This window comes from Pelobates fuscus, chromosome 4, assembly GCF_036172605.1.
Source record: "Pelobates fuscus isolate aPelFus1 chromosome 4, aPelFus1.pri, whole genome shotgun sequence".
Taxonomy (NCBI): Eukaryota; Metazoa; Chordata; class Amphibia; order Anura; family Pelobatidae; genus Pelobates; species Pelobates fuscus.
This window is the reverse complement of record NC_086320.1, coordinates 181990033-182003868: the sequence shown is the minus strand read 5'-3', so window position 1 is coordinate 182003868 and position 13836 is coordinate 181990033. Positions and strand designations below refer to the sequence as shown.

At 36.5% G+C, this 13836-nt stretch overlaps 1 protein-coding gene across 4 annotated transcripts in view; it reads left to right on the top strand.

Moving 5' to 3' along the window:
• LOC134608747 (cadherin-6-like) overlaps positions 1-13836 on the top strand; it is a 220478-nt gene that overhangs the window by 193570 nt on the left and 13072 nt on the right. For all 4 annotated transcript variants that reach the window (XM_063451829.1, XM_063451832.1, XM_063451831.1 and 1 more), the window contains exons 7-8: positions 4550-4803; positions 10320-10456. In XM_063451829.1, the coding sequence (XP_063307899.1) occupies positions 4550-4803; positions 10320-10456 (391 nt within the window). The remainder of the gene's footprint in view (positions 1-4549; positions 4804-10319; positions 10457-13836) is intronic.

Here is a 13836-nt window from a genome sequence, read left to right as displayed (position 1 = left end):
CAAATGTTCCGAGTCAACTATTTAAGGATTAATATTTTAAGAACATCACAGAAACCTCCCAGATAGGTTTACAGTACGCCTGTACCTAAAACGTGTAGCATCTAAGTATTCCTGGAGAGGCACACCAAGAAATATAGTTCTAATAAAAAATAAAAAAGATTGTTTGAGCTCCTGCTGATATACAATACACAAACAGTGAGCAGGTGTTTGTAGCTAATGCAAACAAAAACAGCTAATTTGCATAAACCAAATAACGAACAGCAAGAGGTCCAGTGTAAAAACACAAGAAAACACGTAATTACATGTAACCATTTTTCTAACTTTTAACATTCGGCTGCTCTGCAAGACCATTAACCTCTGCATAACTCCCGGAGAGCTTTGAAGTACAATGGCACCGTGGGAATGTAGTTTGATTATATTGTATTTCAGAGCCTACATCTGTATGTTTACGTTCGTGTTTGCTTTCCCATTATTTTGCAGTATTCATTATGTTATATGTGTAAGAAAAAACCCTTTTAATTATAATAGCATAAGGTAATGATCTACAACAGTCAAAAAATGGACAGGAGGAATATGCTTACTGCTTATTGGGTTAACCCTTAACTGCAACCCTCGCTGGCATTCAAAATCATAATATTCAGAAGCAATGTTACTGAAAATCTGCTTTTTGTTTTTGTTTTAAAACTCACAGTGCTTCTGGTGTTAAAGCACAGGGAACAAAAAACACATAAGCAGAGCCTTTTTTTTTACGACCAATTTACTGTAATGCAGATCTATTATGAGTTTTGTAATAAGAGATGGAAAAGGCACTAAGGGAGTTAAATGATTTCATGTTTTTTTTATCTGTTATCTCAAATTCTGCTTGTAAAAATAAAAAGACTGTATTCGAACTCAAATATCCTAACACCAATGTGCAATTTTATTTTACAACTTGGTATCAGCAGTCCTGTTCCCCCAATTCTGATTCCTCCAGAGCTTTCAGTAAAGCAGGTGTTTAAAATTTCACTCATTTTCAGTGACGCAATTCGTATTATTATCATTCTCAACTTGTAGACGTGTGATACTTACAGATAGTTATGTATTCATGTCTGTTATACAAGATCTAAGGTTTTTTGCCTTGCCGTATGACAATGCTGATAATGCGATTGTTTTGTTGACCAATGGTCCTCGGGTAATAGTGTCCTGTGTTGCAATATTGAATTGCCAAGATTTGTCAATACAGGTAATGTATGCATGGGAAAAAAAAATTATTCTGGATCCATACATAGGGTGAGTAAGATCCACGATCTGCCTACCTGGTTTTCTTCCCACTATGCAATTAAGCCAGTTGAAGATTGATATAAGTATTTCATGCACTCATTACGTGGAGTTTAGGAGTGTTCCTGCAGTATCGATGAAGGAACAGCAATTCTTCATTGCATTACTATTCAACCCACACTATTCCAGTAGGTATAGGTTAGGAAACCAGATTCTGTATAATTATTGTTTCACGTAGTTCATGAATTCCTTTGATTTACATTAAAGTGGAAATGCTTCAGTGTTTTCTAGCTCCTACTCCATTTTAGCATCATATAATTATAAAGGTTTATTTTTGTCACTACACTTAGATATGTGTTAGTACTAAACTATCAATATAAAGGCACCATGGTTCAACTACATTGGACAAGAGAGCAAGGCAGCAACAAACCTGTGTTCTACTGCAAGGACCAACAGTACTTCCCAAGATGTTTAACAAATACGTGCTTGTGATACACATCTGTCTATCCTGACCCAGGACATCCCAGGAAATCCCTTCCAATAATGTTATACGCTTTGTTATATGCAGTTAGCACAGAGAGACAGAGAGAAGAAACAAATATATGGCAGAGATTTAAAGTTGCACAAATGGGTGTTATCTTGTGTACAAAGTGCTAAATGATGAGATACATTCTACTGGTTTAACACTTTGCCTCATAATTCTGTAGCACTTATTTTTGTCTTAATAAATCCCTGCCAAATAATTCCAAGCTTTCTCTTTCTCCTGCTCATTTACACTGTGTGCCCTGGCTGAAACGACTGAATTGGGTTGTGATGCCACTAGTTAAATCTTTAATATACATTTTAGAATATATGGAGTATCCCATTAAAAGGTTAACATGTGCTATAGGTGAGTTTCAATGTTTAATTCCATGTGCAGTTGCCAGGGAAGTGACAGGTTCCCTTTAATTAAATGGGAAACGCCAACCTGGTAAGAATACAAGGATGCAACCTAAAATTCATCCCCGATAAACCATCAGTTTCACCAAAACATCAGGATCCTGTGGCATACAATGGCATTTTGTTTACGAGGGATTAAATGTTATTGCTAGAATCCAGGTTTATCTAGCTGGATACTGAATTGCATTGAAATGAAAACTAAATTGGGAACTTAGGCAAACCGTACTGATATGGAAATATTCTGTAACTCCACTACAGTCAAAGCCTGGATATTTCTGTCAAAATGTTGCTGCTTTTTTTCACTTCGCTGCAGTTTACAGTTTAGTGAATAATCCCCACTGTGTTGCAAAGAACATTCAACATATATATTCAGAGAGGTTAATGTTGATGAATGCAGTAACTATATAGTGAAACAATATGTTCAAACATTTCTGGAGAGCCTAACTAAATAGTGAAACAGTTTGTTCAAACATTTCTGGAGAGCCTAACTATATAGTGAAACAATGTGTTCCAGCATTTCTGGAGAGCCTAACTAAATAGTGAAACAATATGTTCAAACATTTCTGGAGAGCCTAACTATATAGCGAAACAATATGTTCAAACATTTCTGGAGAGCCTAACTATATAGTGAAACAATATGTTTAAACATTTCTGGAGAGCCTAACTATATAGCGAAACAATGTGTTCCAGCATTTCTGGAGAGGCTAACTAAATAGTGAAACAATATGTTCAAACATTTCTGGAGAGCCTAACTAAATAGTGAAACAATATGTTCAAACATTTCTGGAGAGCCTAACTATATAGCGAAACAATATGTTCAAACATTTCTGGAGAGCCTAACTATATAGTGAAACAATATGTTTAAACATTTCTGGAGAGCCTAACTATATAGCGAAACAATGTGTTCCAGCATTTCTGGAGAGCCTAACTATATAGCGAAACAATATGTTCAAACATTTCTGGAGAGCCTAACTAAATAGTGAAACAGTTTGTTCAAACATTTCTGGAGAGCCTAACTATATAGCGAAACAATATGTTTAAACATTTCTGGAGAGCCTAACTATATAGCGAAACAATGTGTTCCAGCATTTCTGGAGAGCCTAACTAAATAGTGAAACAATATGTTCAAACATTTCTGGAGAGCCTAACTATATAGTGAAACAATATGTTTAAACATTTCTGGAGAGCCTAACTATATAGCGAAACAATGTGTTCCAGCATTTCTGGAGAGCCTAACTATATAGCGAAACAATATGTTCAAACATTTCTGGAGAGCCTAACTAAATAGTGAAACAGTTTGTTCAAACATTTCTGGAGAGCCTAACTATATAGTGAAACAATATGTTTAAACATTTCTGGAGAGCCTAACTATATAGTGAAACAATATGTTCAAACATTTCTGGAGAGCCTAACTATATAGCGAAACAATATGTTCAAACATTTCTGGAGAGCCTAACTATATAGCGAAACAATATGTTCAAACATTTCTGGAGAGCCTAACTATATAGTGAAACAATATGTTCAAACATTTCTGGAGAGCCTAACTATATAGTGAAACAATATGTTCAAACATTTCTGGAGAGCCTAACTATATAGCGAAACAATATGTTCAAACATTTCTGGAGAGCCTAACTATATAGCGAAACAATATGTTCAAACATTTCTGGAGAGCCTAACTATATAGCGAAACAATATGTTCAAACATTTCTGGAGAGCCTAACTATATAGTGAAACAATGTGTTCCAGCATTTCTGGAGAGCCTAACATATGAAACATATATATTTATTCGTGAACACGGATGAGTCCTTTAGGTTGACAAAGTCTCCACAAAGTTTCCAAATTCTGTGCAGCTATGTAGTTTTAGTACTACCCAACTTTGGGAATGCAGTTATCAGTTAAGGTCTGTGTTAATACAATAATGTATTCTTTACAGTATTCATGTACTTGCTTTTTATAAAATGATGTATTCCTTACTGTCTTCCTGTACTCAGTGTTCATAAAATAATGCATTCTTTACAGTTCTCCTGCACTTGTTTAACAGACCTGCTGATTACCATGTTGTTTCTTTATGAATGCTAAAAAAAGATTAAAAAAATAATGAGATTTTTGGTAAATATTGCAGATAAAAGAAATCTATTTGCTAATTCAACAAAACTAGATATGCTGAATCACTGTGTAGGAGATGCAGAAAGTGAGATGTTTGCTTTCCCTTGTTAGTGCAAGATAAAAATAAAATAACCTTACAACAAAAATGATTAAATTCACTCTGCCATACTATCTCTGATGTAATTAATGATGGCCCTTTCTATGAGTCTTAGATAAATGTGGTACCTAATTGCATGTCTTCCTACAGGTCTTGGACTTTGAAAGAAGAAGACAGTACACGTTGAAAGTTGAAGCTCTCAATAGTCATTTGAACCCACAGTTTATGCTCATTGAACCCTTTAAAGATATTGCTACCGTTAAAATTATGGTGGATGATGTTGATGAACCGCCTGTATTCAATAAACCAGCCTATGTGCTTGAAGTAAAGGAGGATGCCAAAATAAACAGTATTATAGGGTCTGTTACAGCTCAAGATCCAGATGCTGCAAGAAGTTCTGTGAAGTAAGAAAAGCATGATTTTAAGTGATCAAAGTAGAGTGTTAAACTAGGATCAACATGAAGCATTGTTATTAGCAACCTGTTATCATAAAATGGAACATGTTATACATGTGTAAAAATGTCCTATGTTCTGATGTGGATGGATTATGAGTGCGTGGATGGATTAGTGAGGGAGTGGGTGGATGGATAGATGAATGGATGATGTGTGGGTGGATGGATGGATGGATGAAGAGATGGATGGATGGATGACTGATGTGTGGATGGATAGATGAATGGATGGATGCATGGATGTATGGATGATGAGTGGATGGATGGATGGCTAGATAGATGAGTGGGTGGATGGATGATGAGTGGGTGGGTGGGTGGATGGATGAGTGGGTGGATGGAAGCATGACTGGGTAGATTGATGATGAGTGGGTGGATGGCTGGATGGATGATTAGTGGGTGGATGGATGGATGATTAGTGGGTGGATGGCTGGATGGATGAGTGGATGGATGGCTGAATGAATGAGTAGATGGATATGGATGGATAAGTAGAGTTATTTTATACAGAGCATACTGTGCTGCATCCTGTTCTTGCTTTGCCACTTTAGAGCTAATAAATTGTAATCTGTCAGGTGGCAAACTCTGTATAAATTCTTTCACACACACTTGAAATAACAAATCCATTTAACTATACAACATAAACAAGATACATCCATCTCTAATATTCCATCATCTAATAAACAACATAATCCGTCTCCCAGTTTGCTGCACTCCAGTTTATGCTTGGAGCTCAGCTGTGCAGCACAATCTCCAATTAATATAAGAAAAAGATAAATGTTAAGTGTAATTAGTGCCTATGATTCAATAAATGCAACCACTTAGCAAAGCAGCTTTTCCAGCAAACCTCAGTATGAAAGTTTTGTAAGGGAACTAAAGCTGAGTTTCACACAGGAAAAATAAAGAACACAAATTGATTTTTGACAATGGTGTTTATTTGACATATTATAACTTTAGTTTGGTAGTATTATTCTATTTTTATAACTTGTAAAGTCCATGGGTCTAGATTTCTCTAAGTTTATTAGAGAAATTGTGTAGCAGATGTTGGCCTGTATGAGTAGGGAAGGACATGTGATATCATAACTAGTGATGTCCCGAACGGTTCGCTGGAGAATAGTTCCCCGCGAACATAGCGTGTTCGCGTTCGCCACGGACGGCGAACATATGCGATGTTCGGTCCGCCCCCTATTCGTCATCATTGAGTAAACTTTGACCCTGTACCTCACAGTCAGCAGACACATTCCAGCCAATCAGCAGCAGACCCTCCCTCCCAGACCCTCCCACCTCTTAGACAGCATACAATTTAGATTAATTCTGAAGCTGCATTCAATTTTTTTTTTTTTTATTATTTTTTGTGTGTTTATGTTTATTATACATTATCCTCCATAGCCAGTAACCTGTGTTTATTATACATTATCCCCCATAGCCAGTAACCTGTGTTTATTATACATTATCCCCCCATAGCCAGTAACCTGTGTTTATTATAGATTATCCCCCATAGCCAGTAACCTGTGTTTATTATACATTATCCCCCATAGCCAGTAGTCTGTGTTTATTATACATTATCCCCCCATATCCAGTAACCTGTGTTTATTATACATTATCCTCCCATAGCCAGTAACATGTGTTTATTATACATTATCTCCCCCATAGTCAGTAACCTGTGTTTATTATACAGTATCCCCCCACAACCAGTAACCTGTGTTTATTATACATTATCCCCCCATAGCCAGTAACCTGTGTTTATTATACATTATCCTCCCCATAGCCAGTAACCTGTGTTTATTATACATTATCCCCCCATAGCCAGTAACCTGTGTTTATTATACATTATCCCCCATAGCCAGTAACCTGTGCTTATTATACATTATCCCCCATAGCCAGTAACCTGTGCTTATTATACATTATCCTCCCATAGCCAGTAACCTGTGTTTATTATACATTATCCCCCCATAGCCAGTAACCTGTGCTTATTATACATTATCCTCCCATAGCCAGTAACCTGTGTTTATTATACAGTATCCTCCCATAGCCAGCCAAACTTTTAAAAGCTTTCCTCATTTCTTTCTCGGGATGAGGAATATATCGGTTGTAGACTGAGGATTTCCATCTGCCCAATCTTTTAATAATATGCACTGGAGTGTCAGTGTTGAAGGAGACCGAAGCTGCCCCTATTCTAAATGAAAGACCCAAGACATGGATACAACCCAATCTTAGGAGTAGTGTTCTGATGTAGAAGATGAATTTAGCCATAGTCAGAGGGATTCAGTGAGAGTAGTGGTGAAATGTGTGTGGCATGACTGAGTGTGGGTAAGTAAGAGTCAAGTATTTTAACTGGGCACTAGTTCTAGGTGGGATAAAGTGGTATAGCGGATGAATGAGTAGTTTGGTTCGTTTTAGAGGTTTGTAGAGAAAGTATATAGTGATCATGATTTTTAGCGATATCCAATATTTTTAAGGTGGTCCCAATGCCACCACTCATATGGTGTCACAATAGCTTGCATTTAAAAAAAAACAAAAACTTTTTTGACTGTAATATAATAGCAGTCAATTTCCTTCACACGTGTGCGTTTCAGGGCCTGCCAGGGCACAGTGTCACACCAGTGCAACTCATATCTGGTGTAACAGTAGTGTACATTTAAAAAAAAAAAAAAAAAACTAGAAATTTGACTGTGAAATAATATCAGTCAGTTTCCTTCACACGTGTGCGTTTCAGGGCCTGCCAGGGCACAGTGTCACACCACTGCAACTCATATCTAGTGTAACAGTAGTGTACATTTTAAAAAAAATACAGGGGGCTTGTTGTCACCTTTCGGGGACCCTTGGTGTTGTACGTGGCTGGGTGGAGGAAGAGACCTTCAATGACATCAGTGAGGACAAGGAACGGGACATGGCTAGCTTTGTATCCAACCTTGTGCAAATGGGGAGTTTGCGGTTGTGCAAATGGACTGTTTGCGGTTGTTTGCGGTGCGTTAAACGGGGAGTTTGGTCTTTCACTGTGAAGCAGGCGTAACCCTTACACTACCTGATCGATACAACATCATACCTGATGTTTTAAAGCACGTTATTCCAAACAATTTAGGAATGTTAGGTGATTTATGCCCTTTATGGATTAAAACCAGACTCTGCATCAACTGTGTAATTTTTCATGGGAGTTTTGCCATGGATCCCCCTCCGGCATGCCACAGTCCAGGTGTTAGTCCCCTTGAAACAACTTTTCCATCACTATTGTGGCCAGAAAGAGTCCCTGTGGGTTTTAAAATTTGCCTGCCTATTGAAGTCTATGGCGGTTCGCCAGGTTCGCGAACATTTGCGGAAGTTCGCGTTCGCCAATTGCGAACGGAAAATTTTATGTTTGCGACATCCCTAATCATAACCCATAATAGTGATATATAAATATATAGTATTGTTTATGTGTGTAATGGTGTTACATAGAAAAAAAACATATCTAAGCTTATCTATATTCTACATTCTATTTCTTAATTTTCTTCATTCCATAAATTTGCTAAGTACCAGAGGCTGAGGCATTCTATTTTTGTCCTTATTTGAATAGTCCATGACCAAAAACCTTTTAAACCGGAGTTGAACGTTCCATAACCATAACATTATACCCACATATAATGCTAGTTCAAATATATATCCTCTATTACTAATGTAAATAATAAGTCCTCCCACTCAGTCATGGCACATATAATGCTAGTTCAAATATATATCCTCTATTAATAATGTAAATAATCGGTCCTCCCAATCAGTCATGACTCAGGGTATTGAGGTATCTCATCTCCTTTTCTTCTTTATCTGTTATGGCTCCTAATATAAACATTATGGACAACATGATGAGTCAAATTCTATTCCATACACTACTTGTTAAAACCCTTCAGAAAGGCTAGTACCTTTACAATACTAAAATCACTGACTTCTGTGTAATAGCACATTAACCTTCCAAACAGATATTGTGTGAGCAAAGCGCAGTACATAATACCCAGAACTTGGTTTCACTACGACTTAGTAATTGTGCCATACATGATATATGACTGAAGCTAAGTACTGGGTAGTATGTACCACATTTTATTAACGCTGTATCTGTTTATGGCTGTGATGCTCTCACAATTCTCACAGATGGGGGAATAAATGGTTGTTTTAACTGACCATATTGATACACTGAATAAATTTCTAAGTATCACAACATTTAAAATGAATACGTTTTCTATGAGAAGAGAAAGAAAATTAGAAAGAAGATATAAAATTGCATATGATTAGTGAAGTCTACCGGATGTTGACTGAGGTTTCTGCACACAAGTGATTTTGGTGGGTGCAGCGAGATCACTCTAATTTTTAGTTGCTCTATTACTGAACCATTTGGATATTTTTCCCCTCAAACTAACTGTTTCCAGTCTTTACCAGACCAGCTAAAACACAATTCATGGACTACTTGTAGCACCAGCCCTAGCCTATAAAGAAGCACATTATACTAATCAGACTACCTTATATGGCTTTACCCATCTCTCCCCTTTTGTACATATTTCTAAACACTTTGTACATCTAGTTTTACTTTTATATCTTTTTTTTTTACCTTTCAGTATTAATGAGACACACATGTTTCATCCTCTTTTATTAGACAGGAACACCAACAATCTGGGCAGTTATCTTCAGTTTTGCAATATTTTATAAAGTACACATTAAAGTCCTATTTTATTTCAATTATTTTTTCACTTTTATTTGTTCTTTTATACTATAAGATATACATGGTTTTCTCAATGTTAGTCATTGAGACTGTATTTTTTAGAAAAATCATCAATGTTGCCAGTTGATAATTACAGGAAGGTTTTTTGCTCTCATGCGATTTTTCATCTTCCAGATCAATTCCTCTTCTCAAAGTCAGTGTTGGAACTAAAGCCGATATAAGCTTACTTATCCTTGGTACAAAATATAAACAAAGGCCAATTACGGGCTTACAATCCTCACAGACAGTTGAGATTAAAATAGTCCAAGTAACAGAAAAAATAGCATCCCTTCAGATACTATGTGCTCATCCTTTTGTAGGTGAGCAGTGAAAGGTTTCTGGACAAGTAAAAATACAATAAACTGATAAACCTTATAAAAGAAACAGAATTTATTGTAGAACTGGAACACTGACATATTTTATTACCTAAGGACAGTTTGCAAGGAATCTTTACAAAATCAGCAATTTGAGCTTCAATCAAAAGTGGATTATCTAAGCACTTGTTGTTAAGCAGCTGAGGGTTTATTAGAAAAATATTTTGACATTTAAAGTGCTAGCTATTTCCTGATATGAAAATTTTGCTCTTAATGCATGACCTTGGAAGCTTTTTAAGTGAATGTATGATTCGTTGTTACTGTTATACTTAAATAACATTCATCATTTGGTATATTACTGTCGACTCTTCTGACCTATAGAATATTTTTAGCATTCATTTGGCAAAGCCCTTCACTTAACCACGGAAATATACTTGCAGGTACTCTGTTGATCGTCATACAGACATGGACAGGATTTTCAACATTGATTCTGGAAACGGATCAGTTTATACATCAAAATCACTTGATCGAGAAACACAGCTCTGGCATAATATTACAGTAATAGCAACAGAGAACAGTAAGTCAACCCTTAATAATTCCACCACTTCTCGTGTAGAAATGAGTCATGTTTACTTGTTGAGTAAAGCTAAAGGTCGGACATATATCATACATCCATTTAGCTTGGAAGATTTTGTCATTTTTTTCCTTATAGGTAACAGCAATTGTAGTAATGTATCTATAATGTATCTATATCCATTGTTTAGATACAAGGTGGAACCACCTGAATTGATGATTTAATATGCCCCGTCAATGTAGGGCCAATAAATAACACATGTAGGTTCTCCTAATCCATCTTTAACTGGATGCAGATAATTGCAGCCTACAGGGACTGATAATGACACCATTTTTTTAGGACGCATCCTGTGTTCGTTAAAAAAATACAAAAATGAGTACATTCATTTTTTTACCTCACTTCTAAAACATATTTTCTATAGGATCTCACAATCTGTAGTTTTTCTTTGATTAAAGCTTTGGCCTGTAAGTCACAAGATTGTGTTTGAGAAAAATCCCACAATCCCTAGTTTTCACTTTGACTATCGGTTTGGACTTAAGATCATTGGTATAAAATTATCATTAAGTAGAAGTCTATATCATGTCTTTCCATTTCTTAATATAGTTATGGGGTATGGACTATAAGTCATTGGTACAAGCCTGTCTATTGTTCCTGTCTATTGTTCCCGAAAGTTTTTTGTAATTGTCCTATTTATAGTTAAACCCCCCTCTCATAATATTGTACAGCGCTACGGAATCTGTTGGCGCTATATAAATGGCAATAATAATAATAATAATTAATAATAAGCCTGTCTTTTGAGCCGTACCACATGATTCATAGCTTTTCCTTTGTTTATACCTATGGACTATAGGTTACTGGTAAATGATACAATAATAGAATAGAATGAGATTGATCCCTCTCCAGGCAATTTACTACTGTTCAGCATATGCCTTCAATAACACTGGGAATCCCAATAAAGGCCCCGATAAAAATTAACTCAATATTTTTGTTTGTTTTGTATTATAAAATAACCTGAGATAAATTGTGTCTGAATAAAAATGATCAGATAACGTAATATGTCATACAGATTATGTTGCTGTGTAGTAATTAGATCATTCTGCGACATGGATATTTGTATAATTGCTTGGTAAACTATATTTTCAGGCAGAACTCAGATGCAATATTGTCCTTACTGGAAGTAACCCAGAGAAAGATTAAAGTTAATATAATTAGAACTATGAAGTCAATCTGAGAAGCAGACACAATTCCAAATGGCCTGGTATCTGCACATGAGCACATTTAATATTTAATCTAAATTTTCCAGGACACCAGTAGGTCCACTTAAATCTCAATAGTATATTACATTTATCTACTTAAAAACATTTTTCAGGAAATAGCAAGATGCTGAAAAAAAACTGGGCAATGCTGTAAGCATGTTTGCTAGGTACAGTACATGCTGAGCTAGTTTTAGGAATTTTAGAAATGAGCAAATCCAACAATATTAATAAAAAGTGTACAACAAATGATCCCTTCACATCACACCAGTGTATAACAAGGATAAATCTACTTAGCTTAAAATTGCAGCTTCCCAAGGTTCCTTCCCTGTTGGTGACCTCATACAAATATGATACAATAAAGAAATTGGAATACAGATGAGTATCTAAGAATAAAATAACAAATGATGGTGTAACACTGTTGATAATCAAAGAGTAGTGCCTCCACTAATTATGGAACTGAGAATAAAACACTCTTAGTAACAATCAAATGTCCTACCCACTCCCTGTTCCCATTTCTTTATATAGGGTTGTTCCTGATGTCCTCTCGTGTGTGTTGGGGGCATTTTCCATTCCCTTACCAATTGCTCGCCTTCCTTCTCCCTCTCCACAGCTGTTTCTGTTAATGAAATTGACGCGATAGATATTCACATACTTCCTAATTACAGTTTGTGTTCCATCTTCCCACTTCCGGTTTGCGTTCCCCCTTAGGTATTCATGCGTTCCAAAGTCTCAATATAACTTTACTGTCCCCAAATGTTCCAGATAGGAAGCAACATCAATAGATAAAAAAACATTCAGTTATATTGGAGACAAAGCAGTTTGAAATATAAAGAGACAAAAAAAAACATTAAAAAAAACATAAAAAAACAAGGATCTTAATTGCAATCTTCCCTTTATTGCTGACATGCATTTTCTGAAGATGTATAATATAAAAACAACCATTAGTCTACTAATCCTGTTTGTTTGGAATTATTATCTAAGGAAGATGCAATAAATATAAGTTAATTATTTACCATATATGCAGACAATCACTTAAATTGCCCCATCTGCCAGGCTTAAATAGATAGTTTCTCTCTTTCAAAAAAAAAATTATAAAAAAATGTGATTGTTATTTCATTTCTTATGCCTTGTGTAGCTTAATATGTGTTATATTGTATTTTAAAAAACATATATTGTGTACTGGCGGAACTACCACGGTCGCAAGGGCTGCAGCTGCGACTGGTCCATCACTCCAGGGGGGCCAGTCGCCCCTTGTGACTGGGGTGTCCACCGGCATTGTGGTGCGGCCCCAGCTGTGCTGAACTCCCGCTGTGGCCGTATTGAAGGGACCCTTTGGGTGGCCCATGCTCTTGGGGATCCCCCATAGCAATATATTTCATGGGGCCCGATCAGTGCTGCGGCGCTTTAAGAGCACCACCGGGTCCCAGTGATGATGTAATTGCTAGAGGAAGCCTTCACTTTCTCCCAGCCAACAAAGCTGCACGGGAGGAGAGTGCTGGAGAAAGAGAAGAGGGAATCAGTATCTGCATGTCTGTCATTAAGTGTGTCTGTGTATCTGCATGTGTGTCTATATGTGTATCTGTCTTTATGTGTGTCTGTTTATCCGCATATGTGTCTGTATGTGTATCTGTTTGTCTGCATGTGTGTCTTTTTGCCTGTATGTGTATTTATTTGTCTGCACGTGTGTCTGTATGTGTATCTGTTTGCATGTGTATCAGCATGTGTGTCAGTGTGTGCCCCTATGTGTCTGAATGTTTGTCATTAAGTGTGTCTGTGTATCTGCATGTGTAAGACATATGAAGGGACTGGGTGGAAAATGAAATGAACCGCATAGGAGAAAGGGAGGGGAGATGCATGGGAGGAGGGGCCCAGGGCAATTTTCGCACGGAGGCCCTGTGGTTTCTAGTTATGCCTCTGTGTGTGCTCCATCATTTTTAGTTCAGTTGTAGTATCCCTTGTATGGGAATAGTAGGATAAAGTTTAATCGAGTTTACAAGTCGGAGAATAATTTTAATGTATTTTAAAAACTTTCTACTGTAAATAGAGAATAATTTTTATGTATTTTAAAAACTTTCTACTGTAAATAACTGGTGTTGGCCATACAGCAATAGTCTTGCTAATCTTTGT